This window comes from Athene cunicularia (assembly GCF_003259725.1).
Source record: "Athene cunicularia isolate RWA chromosome 5 unlocalized genomic scaffold, athCun1 chr5_part1, whole genome shotgun sequence".
NCBI classification, from domain to species: Eukaryota; Metazoa; Chordata; class Aves; order Strigiformes; family Strigidae; genus Athene; species Athene cunicularia.
The window spans coordinates 11,481,537-11,496,114 of NW_020799101.1; the positions used below are offsets into that span (position 1 = coordinate 11,481,537).

The window sequence follows — 14,578 nt, forward strand, 5'->3', positions numbered from 1 at the left end:
TGTGTATAAGAGACAGCTCCCACCCGTGCTAGCAAACACGACCCGCGGCAGGGCTGGTGGCGGGATGCTGCGGGCCACTGGCGGTGGCACCCAGGCTGGGCGCGGGTCAAAATCTGTCCCTGTTGCCCTCCAGTGGCCCGCCCGCCTGCCCCGGCTGCGCCCCGACGTGCGGGAGAGGCTTCACGCTTGTGTTGGCGCGTTGGAGCGGGCAGGGTCAGTCCCAGCTGAGATCCCCGGCCAGGTTCTCCAGGGCTACAGCCTGGGGACATTCATGGGAAATGGGTCTCTGCTAGTGTGAAGAAACAGAATTTAGGGACGGAGGGGAAGTGGGTCATGGAAAATTTCCCAGCACCGGTGGCTTGTCTGATACCCGGGTACCTCCACGGTGCACAGACCTCTCCATGATGTCAACCCTCTGACAGCTACAGGCGTCTCCATTACAGATGCCAAGATGCCAAAATCCCCCACCACTGACCAGCTCTGGACTGAGGCAGAGACAGTTTGCCACCGAAGCAGGGCAAGTCCCATGGAGTAGGAAAGGCAGAGTAGTCCGGGAGACATGCCCTCCAGTAGATCCTCACAGGTCACCAAGTCAGGCCCTGAGCAGCATTTGGCCTCTTCGACCCAGGGCTGAAAATGGGTTCATGGGAACAGGGAGGACAGAGGAAGGCGCCTGTCATCCCCCATCACCCTTGGGCCTGCAATGTGCAGGGCAGGTCGAGTCATGAGTGCAGCCACTCCTTCCCCAGCCCGCAGGCACCTGCAGGTTTTCCTGCAGAACAGGTTTTCTGGTATTAGCGATACCACTGCTTCTTTCTGTCTTCCAGTCCCACCCCCTACTGCTGAGGGAAAAAAAGGAACAAAGGCAGCGACAATCATAAAAGACTGTAAGAAAAAGAAACTGCAGCAGTTAGTGCCTTGTGCTCATGAGGCACTGCAGCTCCCGGGTGCACATCACCAAACGCCCCCAGAAAAGGATCTCACTACAGACAGGTACCTCCTCTCCCACTTCTCCTCCCACCAGGAACACTCAGTTCCCCCTAGATGATTCAGATAAAACCACCCCCTTGCCTGGGACGAGCCTGTCGGTGTTACAAAACAGGAAGGCCTCACCGCTCGCCTCTCACTCCTCCACTACCCACTTACCACCACAATCACCTTCACCTCTTGGCTTCCCGCCCACTGGCCAGGACCGGGACGCAGCCAGCCGTGCCCATGGTACTGAGCTCAGCTTCCCTCGTGCCCCCCTGCCAGCACGCACACTCCTGCCCTCCCCAAGGGACAGTCCCGAGCAGACGTTTCACCCAGGTGCCCAAACCTAGCCATGCAAAACTGAGAGCATCTCCAGGTGTGTGCAGGTGAGGAGATTCACCAAGACTGGGTATTGGGGAGAGGCTGGCTGCGCAGCTCCAGGGGCTTCATGAGCACCTCTTGCTTCCTGTGGCAATTGTTCTGCCAAAGTCAAATGTGTTGCTCTGGTCTTCTGGAATCAGGATTGACCAGGAGCTGGCTAGGAGGACTCATCACTGTTCATCCTCTTTACTTTTAATCAGCATGAGGAGCACACAGTTAATTAGTTCTGCCTACATGTTACTACTTTATAGGATTTTTTTAAATCCCTGTACTCTTGACTTCAGCAAGTTATGCTACTTGCTAAAATCTTTGGCTCCTCCATTTGGCTGCAAGGTGAAGGTGGTGTTCTTCGGTGACCTCCGTTGGGTAGGATCCAGCCTGCTTCCCTTACAGACAGGTTTCCCTTCCCTTTTTCTGTACTGCTCCACCTAAGCAGAGACTGCTCTTCTGAGGTGGTGTGTTCCTGACAGCAGCCTGAGTGGATGTGGTTACCACATTGTTCTGACCTCATGGGACCTGGCTGGCATCATTTGTCTCTTTTAAACTGGTTCTGCAGATTTTTTTAAAAGTCCACTGATAGTCAATGACTTTTTCCTTAAAACTGCCCCTTCTGCATCCTGGATCTTACACAGGAGTCTTTCAGCAGAATAAATGGAAACTAAAATCTAGCCATACAGTTCACGGAGAAGGCACAGAGAATGCAAACTCCTGGATTAAACATCAGATGATAAATAAGAATCTGAAAGACATTATTTAAAATCCCATGACTTGCCCCACACAGAGCAATATTTTCCTGTCATCGCAGCTGTGCTCCTGCTTCCCATTCCCCCCCTGAGTGTGCTTGCCCACTGTCCATAGCCATCCCGAGCCCCACAGCATGTCCAGCTGGGACCACTGGCGCCTCTGGCTCGCAATACAGAATATGAGGACTAGCTGAAGGAACAAGGAAGGCAGGAGATGGAAGTCTTTAAATCCAGGTTTCCCAGCCTCAGAGACCACATGTAAGCCCCTTAGTCTCTTTATTTAGTCTTTTCCCTCTTTATTCAGTCTTTTCCTATGTGAACTACTCCATTAACGATTTGTATACTTATAACTTTGTCCATAAGTGATTATTAATTAAATAATTGTTTATTAACAATTCCCTGACAAGACAGGGACGAGATTCTCCTGGGGAAATCCTCGTATTTCTTTTAAAGCTGCCACATGTCTACTTTAATTGCGCAGATATAAAGTCACTGATGTCAGTGCGGTTAGCTGCATTTTACTAATACCAGACAGATATAAAAATCAGTATCAAGCTAGAATTCAGAGAGAATAATACAGTAGCCACACAAGCCTCCTGTTGAGGAGTTCCAGGTGCTGATACTTCTTTTATTTGCAATGCATGGCTGAAGTGCCTATGACCCTAGGCTCAGACCAGAGCTTTCCTTTGCATCATCTCTTCCCTCCTTGAGAAAGAAAATGCTGTGCAGAAAATGCATCCAGCACCATGGCAATGAGATAAGATTAGCAGTGGAAAAACTAGCACTCTCCATCTCCAGCCTCATAAAATGTCAAGGGCCTTGGAGAAGGAACAGGCTCTGCAACCTCTTCCCCTGCCTCGCAGGTGCGTGGCTGCCTGTGTTCAGGGTCAGCTCTGATAAGGTGCAGACACGTAACCTTGGAGCTGAGCGACCTGGAAGGAGCAGTGTGAGAAAGAGCTGGGAGGAGCCCAGTCTGGGGCCTCCCCACCTTGGCGCTTAGGCTGGGGCCCTTGTAAAGCTTGTGTACCTGCACCCAGCCATGGGCCTTGCTGATCCTGGCCTTGCCTTACTGACCTGGCTTCCAGGCTTCTCCCTGGACCTGCCCCGTCACAATGGATTTGTGTGGCCATCATTGAAAGCTAATGGCATCCCATTCACGGAAACCCAGGATGCAGCTTTTTGCTGAGGATAAATTACTAGAGCCAAAGCTATGTAGTAAACACAAACTTTGAAGCATGTACAAGTGGGAAAACTGATGTCTGGAAAAGATGAACATTTATTGAATTTCCCTGACATCACAACAGTAGGAACTGTTCCCTCTGTTTTACTGACAATGATCAGGTGAACTCCTGTTTCTTAGCTTCCTAACCCAAGATATTGAAGATTTTTTTCCCTCTGAAAAATATTAAGGAGTTACAGAATTTTACTGAATTAAAGGCAGCATCATCTGAGCACTGAGGCTGTGTCCCTGATGAATGTAAGGAAGCTGGGGAGATACCCTGGCGCTGGTCCACACTAGGTAAGGAACCGACATCCTGGGAAAGCTGGTCAGCGGCCCCGGAACAGCTCCTCACTGATTCCAGGTCTGGAGACAGACTCTGACACCGCCGTGGCAGCAAGATGATTGTCTTCAAAATGAAAAACACAGACAATGCCAGCAGCCTGTCAAGCATGTAAGCAGTCCTAATGGCTCCAACAGCTTTATAAGACTTAAGCTGAAATTTAAACGTACAAACAGTATTTCACAGATAAGGCTTTAAAGAGCATTGCTTTCAAGCTGCTTTTTATTGTCTTTATTTCTGGGTTTTCTGTTCCTCATCTTCACGGTTCAGTGGTATTACTGAATGCCAAGGAGTCAATCCTCAGCAACAGCCCTCCGAGGCTCTTTCAGAGTAATTAGTTTGAGAATAAAATAGCTGCCACAGTTTGGAAGACTAATTGGTGGGTCAGCTACATTTGTTCCATCTCTCCTTGCCATTTCCATTCACTGGCTTCACTGGGAGACCAGAACTGCGGTGATCTTTATCACTACCCTGTAGCAGCCCTCAAATGAGAAGACTGCTTCGTTACAGTGCGCTACATTAACCGCTTCTTAGTGATACCTCTTCTTTTTAAACAACGAAGTTAAGAACTTGCACAACTGGAATATACCCACATACAAAGCATTATTTATTAAGAGTTATAAATCAACTCTTAACTCTGTAGTACATCTAGCTAGCAACAAATCAATCAGGCTGTTTGACTTGGGCTGAGATTGGGATCTTTCACTGAGCATCCCAACCCAAAGAAAAAAAAAAAAAAAAAAAAAAAAAAAAAAAAAAAATCTCAGCAGGGAGGAATGATGGCCTCGTTGCAACGCCTCACACAAGTGACCCCACAGAGCAAACTGCACCCTGTTTAAAAAGCTGACCTCTTTGGGAGCATTGCATTGCAGTTACACAGATTGGAGCAGCTGTTACCACAGCACAGGGAAATTTAAAAAGTGTTCAGCACATTACTATGCCTACTGCAGTCCCTTCAGATCACTTCATCTTTAGTCACCGCCTTGCTACAAGCCTGAGCTGTATGTTCTCAGGAGCAAAGAGCATCCTTTTATGCAATACATGCCTATGTATCCAGCTGAGTGGGGCCCTGGCCTCTAATGACAATTTTTAGGCTCTCATTGATAAAAGTCAAAGCCAACAATTTTACTTTTTATACGCACAACAACAATCAGGATTTCAAATGCTGGTGGAAGCCACCGAGCTCCTTTCATCTGATGGTGTGATGCTGCCTCAAAGTTGTCACAGCAGAGAAGCTCCCCGTTGTGCTGGACGAAGAGAAGCCCCTGATGACGGCTGCTGAGCTGCAGTAAAGCTCCTGACCGCAGGCTCCTGGAGGGAGATGAAGGTTTGTAAAGCCAAGGATGAGGGACCTGCCGCTAGACCTTCCACCTGCCAAATTGCAGCATTCCCGCTGAGGTTTTGAAAGAGAGAGGCTGTAAGGTACAAAGTGAGGGAAATCACCCAGTACTTTCCTTTCTAGGTGCCAGGAGTGTCTCCAAAGCTTCAAGCAGATTGTATCTAAGCACCAAGCTGCCTTTTGAAGATGTACTTGTTGCTTTTAATCAGATAGCAGCAGCAATAAATTCAAAGACTCAGGAAACTCCTAAATCAGACTTCTTCCTTCCCTAAAGAAATGTTTGCAAAATGAACACTCATTTGTATTAGCTGGTGGAATCCCCAGTTAATAATCTGGGATGTTAACAGCACTGTGTATGAAAAAACAGGGTGAAAAGTGTAACTCAGTGCCAGGAATTTCCTAGTCAGTGGTAGTCGCAGTGCTTCTAGAAGTCCAAATATTAGGGTACCACTTTATAATACACTTAATCTGATCTTAATCTGATGTGGGCTGTTACAGACAAGAACACTTTCACTCCCTGCATACTTCTACTATGTTTACCCCAAATCTGCCATATATCATCCGTTCACTGATACTAAAGAAAACTGTTTTTTCAGTGGATTTATTTCCTAGTTTCCCTCCTGGAAGTCACTAGGTCTTGGGGTAGAAAAAGAGATTACCCCCTTTGGTGGGAGCCTACAATTAGACTCAAACCTGCTCTAAAATGAATCTTAACTACACCCTAAATGAAACTTTACCACGTCACAGCCTGCAGCAGCCACCACCACCACAGCACATGCTTCAGACAGAAACCTCCTAGTCACATCCTAGAGACGGCATCAACCCGGACCTGCAAAGCCACAGCTACAGACCATCAGGGTGGAACCGAGTATTTTGGTGAATGGCGCTGACCCGCAGTAGTCAAGATCAGGCTTGGAGGATCAGGAGAGGTACCGGCGGCACAACACCCGTTGCACCGTTAGCAAAGGTCACAGCACTTCTTAACGTCACAGCTCTGACCGCTCCTGGGAAAGATCCCTTCATTCCCTTCATTCCCTCTGCAAGCAGGCATGCTGCTCAGAACAGCAAAGCCAACTCTACCCAAAGAGCTCCTCCGGTCTACAAGCACCCATCTCCCACTGCAACAGGCAGCTAGCAGGGAGGCACCACTTGAGAAGCCTCATACCCCCTGGAGATACTCATTTCCATTTTGGGGTCCTAGTAAAGCCCCATCTGTTGGGCAGGACCCCCACGGCTGAAACTTTCCCTCCAATTAGACAAGGTTTTTAACCCTTCTGTCTCAAGCTTCGAAGTTCTAGCCTTTTGCTTAAAAAAAGTTACACAGGCTCTAGTCTCTTAATTATTAATGAATGAAAACCCACCTCTAGTTTCCACAGCAGTACCAGGCAAAAAATCAACAGCTCTGCAACAGCTACACTGTTATCAGCTGGGATTTTTTCTGAGGATTTCAAGCTTCAGGCCTGGCAGGCTGTAACTGGGTGCTCACAACTGTCACACCAGGGAGGCATGTGCCTGCCCCAGGAAGAACTAACTGCCTTCCGGAACAGTCAAATGGGGATTAGTAATTAATCTTCCAGGTTCCCAACAAGCATACAAATTGATAATTAGCTTCAAAATACAAACCTAGTTTAAGCAGAAAGGGGAACAAATTTTCTTTTAGAGAAAAGGAAGCCAGGAATCAACATGTATTGAAATTAAAAATCATTGTTTTGTACTACTGGAAAAAGCACACATCTAAAATAAAAGAACACTTTCAACTGCTCCATGGCTTCACTCCTTTTTGACACCATTTGCCACACCTGCCAGCACCACGTGACAATTTGATGCCAGGGCCACCAGCAATGCAACAGTAAGTTCACAGACCTACACCCCACTACTGTAACCAGCAAACAAAATCTTCCTTCATCCAGTTTTATGTTCTGCAAAAACAACTTGACTAGAAAAAGCAGCTCATTGTGCACTGGAGCCTCTTTCTCAAAACTTGTGATACTGTCACACAAAAAAAAAATCCAACACATTGCCATGCTCTTGTCACTCACTGTTTTCCAGAGCAAAAGGCTGAGAAGGGAAAAAAACACCCCACACTGACAGGCTCCTAGGCCAAAGCCTGTCACACCACTTTCCTTAATTTGATGGGTCCATGTCTAAAGGAACTTGGTATCTCAGCATTGGCATTTAGGTTCTAAAAAACACAGCTGCAGAGCTCTGCAGGCCAGCTTCAGGGGGTGCTGCACTCAAGGACCAGGCAGAGCAGAGCATGCTCTTCCCTCCCCTCCCTGCAGCAGGCTGTCCAGCGGCAGTACCTCCCTTAGCTCCAGGAAAGCTCAGAAACCTGCATTTCATGGAGCTCTTTAAAAGCTAAACAAGAAAAAAAAGCTCACCAACTTATGCAGTGAACACCTGTGAAAGTTGTTTAAAAAAAGCCTGCAAGGATCCTAACCCAGACACTTGCCTTCTGCATTTAGCAGCTGGCACCCATACACTGTAGATTACCCAACACCTGCTTCTTGCTCAGGCCTCCAATCTCCCAATGTTTCAACAGCCTCTAAGGATTTTTTTTTCCCTATCTCACTGCAGACATTCTTGTAATTCTGTTTCAAACTTTGCACATTTCATGAAGTTGTGTGAATACTTACTTGAAAAGAAATAAGGGGGTTCAGAGTCACAAGTGAAGATTGACCAAAATCAAATCCTTTATTTCCACAACTGTATAAATGTGCTCCAAGTATGTGTCCAACACAAGTTAGAAAAACAAAAACAGAACATGCCAGTTGCAAACTAGATCAGTTCACTGACGTGCTGACTCCTTGGTATTAGGCTTAGTTACACAAGACCAGTCACAGTAAAAAGAAACATTTTAGAGTACAAAGAGTAGCAGGATGTTAAGCCATTTCAGCTTGTGCACATACAAGTCACACTTCTGGCAGAAAATGCAGAGAAGTTTGCATTTTTATGCAGGAAGCTATGTTGCATCACTTTAAATGGCATCAATATCGATATCGTCATCTTTATTGTTTGCAGGCTTCACAGTTTCAACTTTAGGTACACTGGCAGTTGTAGAGTACACCACCTGGGGATAGACAAGACACTTTTACTACAACACCTACTCGCCATGAAGCACAGTAATAATAGCAGGAGCTGCAACACCTGCCCGCTCAACAGCCCCTCCTCTCTCCCATCTAGTGTCATGAGCTGCATAACCCACTGCTCCATCTTCTGAAGTGTGCTGCACAGCACCTTCCAGTACAAGGACTGTACAGGAAACCCAAGTTCAGGTGTGCTGAAACTGCAACTATACCTTAAGATCAGTCTCTAGAAGGCAGAGGCACACGTATGTGCCTCTAAGGTTCTCATAGCCAGGAAAAAACCCACATGCGAAAGAAGTCCCAGTCCAGAGTGTGGCTAACAGATTTTACCTAGGCCTAAATGTGAGAACAGCCACTTTTTTCCCATCAACTTCTCCAACAAATGTGTTTTAAAAAGAGTTAGTGGGGGTTTACGAGTCTTTTACATCGATAACTCGTCATTCTTCCACTACACGAACCACTACTGTGCAAGAGACCATTTGTACCATTCCACAATAATAGTCTTTGGCTATTAAGATGCACCTGTACTGTTACAAAAGTGATCTTGCATGGACAAGCACCTGCGTGGCAAGAACACTCTGACAAAGCATCAGAAATAAGGTGGTTCCTCCAGTTCCTAATGCAGAGTAATGCATGAAGCAAAGTATTTTAGAGTGCACCAATATGAACTACAAGACTTACATATCGAGGGACAGTGCAACCTTGGAGCTAATTATTTACAGAAAGTGAGTCTTTCCTACCTCTATGTTTTCATCTTCATCCTCTTCTTCATTACCGGAAGATTCTTCTTCAGCTTCCTTCAGCCATGTGATAAATGGTTCTGCTTTGACACGTATTTCTTTGGCAAGCTCCTTTGAAACATATTTCTTTGAGGACTGAAAGACAGAAATACACAGACCCTGCTTTAACACTGAAGGACTGTACATCAGATTACACCCGAATACATAAAGAGCTTAACTTAGAACTCTAATCTCATCCTGCTGCCTTGAACAGCCCATTTCTGAAAAAGGATGTTTCTCCCAGATAACTTCTCTCAAGTTAGAGACATCTGCACAAGCTATTACACCAGAATAGTGAAGCCAGATGCAGTGTACTACACACAAGTCCTTAGCCAATATGTGAAATACTACCCCTTACCTTTTCTGCCCAGCCAAGGATGACTTCTTCTTCCAGAAGATCTGCATCATACATTTCTTTCAAAATATGTGGTATTTTGGAAATAAGCTGAGACTGATGCATGGCTACCACACACTCAAAGCCATGGAGAAGGTACCTCTGAGCCTTCTTATTATTGTGGCAGAACTGTAATTGTGAGAAAAGCAAAAGCAATTAATTTTTCTCCTCTCTAGGAAGAGCTACGGCTTCTGCTCGCAACTCTGAGATGACAAAACTTACAACAGCTCATACTATCCCTCCCAGCAGCTCTCCCTAGCTACGGGTTAAACAAAAAAATGACAAGAAGCCATCTTCCCCACAGTACAAATCAATCCAGAACTGCGTCAAGTAGTTGCTACAAAAAGCCAACCCAACAGTTACGTTGTGTGCAAAAGAACGGCTTACACGAAGGAAGTGACGCCTGTATTTCCTTATCTGTTCACGAATCTTTTCATCAAAAAGGACTTCAGTGAGAACTAGTGGGCCCATAGCCTTTACATCCAGTCTCTCTGCTTCTGCTACAATGTCTTTGTCAGAAGTATCAATGACGCCTTCTTCCTTCTTTTTCTATAAAGACAGAAACAGAAATGCTTTAAGGCTCCTGAGGTCTGTCTCAGTGCTCCATTACACTGCTTCCTTCCCCACCACTGGTGGAACCAGTGCTTTGGCAGCTTAAGCAGCTTGCCCTCAGTCTCCTCACCAACATTTTATACAGCTCTAGCAGAGTGGCTACCAAGAAACCAGAGAATATTCACCTTCACAAAATCAAATAGTATGTTGACTCTCTCCTCCACTGTTCTTTCCAGGTCTTCACTAAGTGTGAGGTTCTTTGCATGGTCACTAATTTCATCCATTCTACGCCTCTGAGCTTCTTCTGTGGTGTCTTCACCCCAGTCATCATCATCTTCCTCCTCCTAAAAAAACCAAAACCAAACCAACAGGTTCATACAATGTTACTACAAGCTTAGCAATATGCAAGTGTTGTTTCTAGATCAAGATCTGAGAGCATTTTTATAAACAGATACTTCTGAATTTTCCTTAAAAGGCTTACACTACAATTTAGAAGCCAAAGATGATGGAAAAAGCATAGATGTAGGAGAGGAGTAATGGAAGCTAGACTGAATTTGCAGCCACCTGTAGGGTTACCCAAACTGCAGTTTTACTTCAGTACACTCTCAAGACTCTCTTTTTCAGGGACCTTGATTATAAAGGGTATGCACCTTCCACTTAGTAAGGAGCACAGTGTTACCAAAGAGTTGATAAAGCAGCTATAGAGGAGACACAGGGACACTTTTATTCCAGCTGTGAGGTTCTGGGTACTGTAAGAACTCTTGGTGCAATGTTAACTTTCACAGAAAGTGATTCAAAAGTTTTAAATCAGAACAAACCACCACACCTTCCCATCTCCCCACATTCCCTTCTACTTACCACAACCTGTGGAGGAGTAATCTCCTCTGGTGGTGGGGGTGGAAGTGTCTCATTGCTGGACACAGAACCATTCTCTTTGTCCTTTCCTTTTCTGTTCTTCTTATCCTTTTCTTTCTTTCCTGTACCAGTGTCACCACTTTCTGCAATTGAATTTTAACGTTTTATTTTACAACCTAGAGAAAGCTAAAAATTCCCAGCACCTCTGCCAAATCCCCAAGTGGTTTGGATGCTTTTATGAGCAGCAAGTTCTGTACAGTACCCATCAGTGGATACATTCAGGGTAGATGTACACCTACTGGGGAAACCCTTGGTTCCAGGCAAAGTCTTGTTTCTCATCAAGACTCAAGGTTGTCCAAGTCTATATAACAGGTGACCTCACAAAGCAGAGACCCCTGGAATAGGTTAGACTTTTCTACTCTAGCAAGCTTAAATTGCAGCAGGCAACTAGATGCTTACTACAGAGTGTTGCTTGCACAGAACAAGTTTATTAGTCAGCATTTACTATACTGCTTTTAATTCCTACCCTTCAAGATGACAGAGGCATAAATGCACTGGAGCTCCTGCTGACTATCTTTCCTCCTATTCAGTTTTGTCCTGCATAGGCCAATCCAACTCTTCAAATACTTCTTGGGGGGGAAGGATACAGGATCACAAGGGAAAAGATTGCTCATATTTAAACTATGCTGACCCACAAGCATATTCCAGGAGTATGCTGGAGCCTTTTTACACTTTAATTAAATGGGAGCTAATTGTTTTTCTGAGTTCCCTTCACCCCCACCAAATAAGTAAACACACTTACCAGGTGGGTTTTTGAGAATGAACGTGCAGAGTTTATGGTTTGTGTCAAGCATGCCTCGATAGCCACAGGCTTTGCAAGAGTTACCTATAGTTTGTTTCTTAGGATTGACATGCTGTAAAAAGAACAACCTCCAGTTAATATACCACTTACAGAACAATCACACATTAAAGCCTAAACCTGAAGTTTACATTATCATCTGCACAGGATTAAGCCAGAGGTTAAATATTTTTTATCACCCTCAACTGATGAAGTTTAGAAGTAGCCATTTAGCTCAAGTGTTTTGAACCGTTATAAATGTAAAGCCTTCCCAAAGGGGTGTGGGGGTGTACACTGGATTTTCTTTTCACAGATATTCAAGTCATCTATTAACTTCCCACCACTTCCATAAACATCTGATGAAGTGTTTCCATAGCGCTACCATTAATACAGATGGCAAGCACTCACCAGATCAGTTTCGGGATTCTCACACTCAGGACAGAGAACAAATTTTTTAATGAATCCATCCAACATGTCTTGCAGCTTATTCGCCTCATGAGATCCATTGACAATGTAACGGTCATTCTTAACATCAAACTGGGTCTGTGCTCCCAGCTCACAACCAAAAAATTTGGTAGGATCTGTAAAAGCAAAGTATAATAACCACGACTGCCCTTGTATCTTTATTGGGATTTTTAATATCAAGTAAATATGTCATTGCTTCTTTCTGTTTATTATTCATCCTGAAATAATTCCTACAAATCATTAAAGAATGGTATTAATGCTGTATTAGCTACTCAGTGCTAAAACTTCAAACAAGAACATTAAAAAAATGCTGTGTCATTCCAGACTACTTACACGTTGGAGGCCGATTAAGCGCCTTTGCAACGTCAACCATGTTGACTATAACCGTCTTTATTCCATTTCCTTTGCCCTCCACCTAAAGGAGAAAAAAAAAGGTGCTTTTTAAGATTAAGTGACTGCAACAGCCAAACCCAGTATACATTCCCCATTTCACTACATTGAAGTTCTGCACTGAAGTGTTGTCTTAGAGCTAAGGTGCACTTAGTCTGGACAGAAAGGAGCAGACACCCTCCTTGCCCTGACTTGCTAATTTAATTATCATTACCTCACACCTCTCCTTCCTCTATCGATAGAGAGCGAGTGGTGTGAAACTACCTACTTACCACTAAAAGTTCTTAAGTTACCTTGGCAATCAGACGGGGCATTTTGTAGCGATAGAACTGATCTGAAACACTGCGGTTGACGTTGACAGACATTTTGCCTTATTAGTAGCTTTATCAATAAGATGAAGAGATCTTTGATTGCAGTTTTTTGGTATCTTCTGTCTGGAGAAGACGGGATGACATAAACGACTGCAAGAGTTCTCGGTCTCTGACATGAAAAAATTTTCGCCACTGAGGCTGTAAGGTTCTTGCTTGTATGCTATGTTTCCCCAATACAGGTACCAGTGGCTGCGCAACAGCTCTGCAAGTGTTAACAAACAGAAAAGAAATGAAGTTTATCTTAATGTGCACCAATCGCTACAGAGCTATATAAGGGACTACATTTAAGGTAAAAATTGGAAAAAAAAACCCCATTCTTTATGCTACAGCTTTCTTCAACTTGTGGAACTGAAAACAATAGCCTTGAACTGTACTAAGTAACTTTTCCTCAACTACGCTAGAAGTTTCCACCCTTTTTGTTCTTACTACCCAAAAGCAATCGACAGGTTAAGACACTTTTCTGTACAATTAACTCCCAGAGGAGTGCTGTGATCAAGAAGGCAGGGAAAGGAACACTGATGTATTATGGAGACCAAGGGCTCCTGCACCGAGAGGGTCATGTGATACGTTTCAGGCTGCAGAAAGCAGGAGAAAGATCTGGAAAACAGTTTCGAACACCACATCATAGCATTAAACTATCACACAAACCAAAGCCTGTCAGAATGTTTAGAAATATCAGTAAGATGAAGCAGCAGGAATCTGTAGCCCAACATAATTTTTACATGGCTTACCAGTTTTTTGGATCGGAGTGGAAAAGAGATGAAAATTACGTAATTCTCCCTCTCACTTATGGATTCTCATAGCAGCTTCTGTTGAGTTTTGACTTAACAATAAGCCTGATACAAGTCTGACATAAGTTGCTTCACTGTAGAAAGCCTAGCAATGCAGAGGTACAGAGCAGTGCAGCAGCTTTTCCAACTGATTATTTTCTTAGGGAAGGGGGGAGGGGGAGGAAGGGGAAGGAGGATGAATCCTATTATTAAAGTTGCCTTAAGCAGTATTTACATATTTAAATTAACATGTGCCTCTATAATCAGATCTAGGAGTACTTAAGCCATAACTGGTTGACTACACAGGCAACCCTGACTACAGCACGGCTATTCTGACACGTCATCATGTTGTTACCATTAATGACAGAAGCACTGACACATTAAAATAGACTTCTGAGTATTTATGCATAAGAGCACGCCTGTACGTTCCACGCTGTCCGAGTTCCTCCGATCAGGCTTACAATACGGAGAGAGCAGATCTATACGTGCCTTGTGTTCTACATTAGCCTAGATGCAGTTTTGCCTTTCCCCAAGCACAAACCTCACCGGGGACTTTGTCTTTCAAGCACGAGGCATTATTCCCAAAGATGTCTGAAACGAGCCACCATGGGATCTGGTCACACGCTTTGTAGCAGCGCTGAGGAATCTCGGTGACTGAGCATGAGCTCTCAGACAAAACGTGCGGTTTCCCCTCCTTCAAAATTACAGCTTTTGTCTGCTGTAGACTAAAGCTCCCTCTCCTGGCCCTTAGGACACCTCATCCAAAGCACACACACACCCCCACCCCCTCATATGCTATGCACAGAGGAAAAAGCGGGAAGGCAGATCGAGTCGTTGCTTCAAAGCGCCGTTTCCCCGCCCCGCTCAGCCCTGTGATGAGTCATAAATGCAGCAATTAGCACTGACTCAGCCCTGGAAGGGATGGGGGAAGTCACCTCCAGCCACGCATGCGCTCTCCGGCCGCCAGAGGGGAAGGCTCCGCGCCCGCACCCCCGGCTCCCCCCGAGGAGGCGCAGCCCCCCCTTTCCCGCGGCGGGTTGGTAACTGCGCCACAGCCGCCCGCGCCGCGCGCCCCCTCCCC

At 45.2% G+C, this 14,578-nt stretch overlaps 1 protein-coding gene and 1 non-coding gene across 2 annotated transcripts; both read right to left on the minus strand.

Moving 5' to 3' along the window:
* Window positions 1–7,666: 7,666 nt before the first annotated feature.
* On the minus strand, window positions 7,667–13,891 carry EIF5 (eukaryotic translation initiation factor 5). The gene is made up of 11 exons (XM_026849671.1): window positions 13,459–13,891; window positions 12,650–12,929; window positions 12,300–12,381; window positions 11,910–12,082; window positions 11,466–11,577; window positions 10,667–10,806; window positions 9,994–10,152; window positions 9,644–9,805; window positions 9,221–9,385; window positions 8,824–8,958; window positions 7,667–8,067 (listed from the first exon to the last, which is right to left on the minus strand). Exons 2-11 carry the CDS (start codon window positions 12,719–12,721, stop codon window positions 7,975–7,977), a joined length of 1,293 nt encoding a protein of 430 aa, XP_026705472.1. The 5' UTR covers window positions 12,722–12,929; window positions 13,459–13,891; the 3' UTR covers window positions 7,667–7,974.
* Window positions 11,014–11,137, minus strand: LOC113480919. Its single transcript, XR_003398578.1, has one exon. It is a non-coding gene; the product is annotated as a small nucleolar RNA SNORA28 (small nucleolar RNA).
* Window positions 13,892–14,578: the final 687 nt, after the last annotated feature.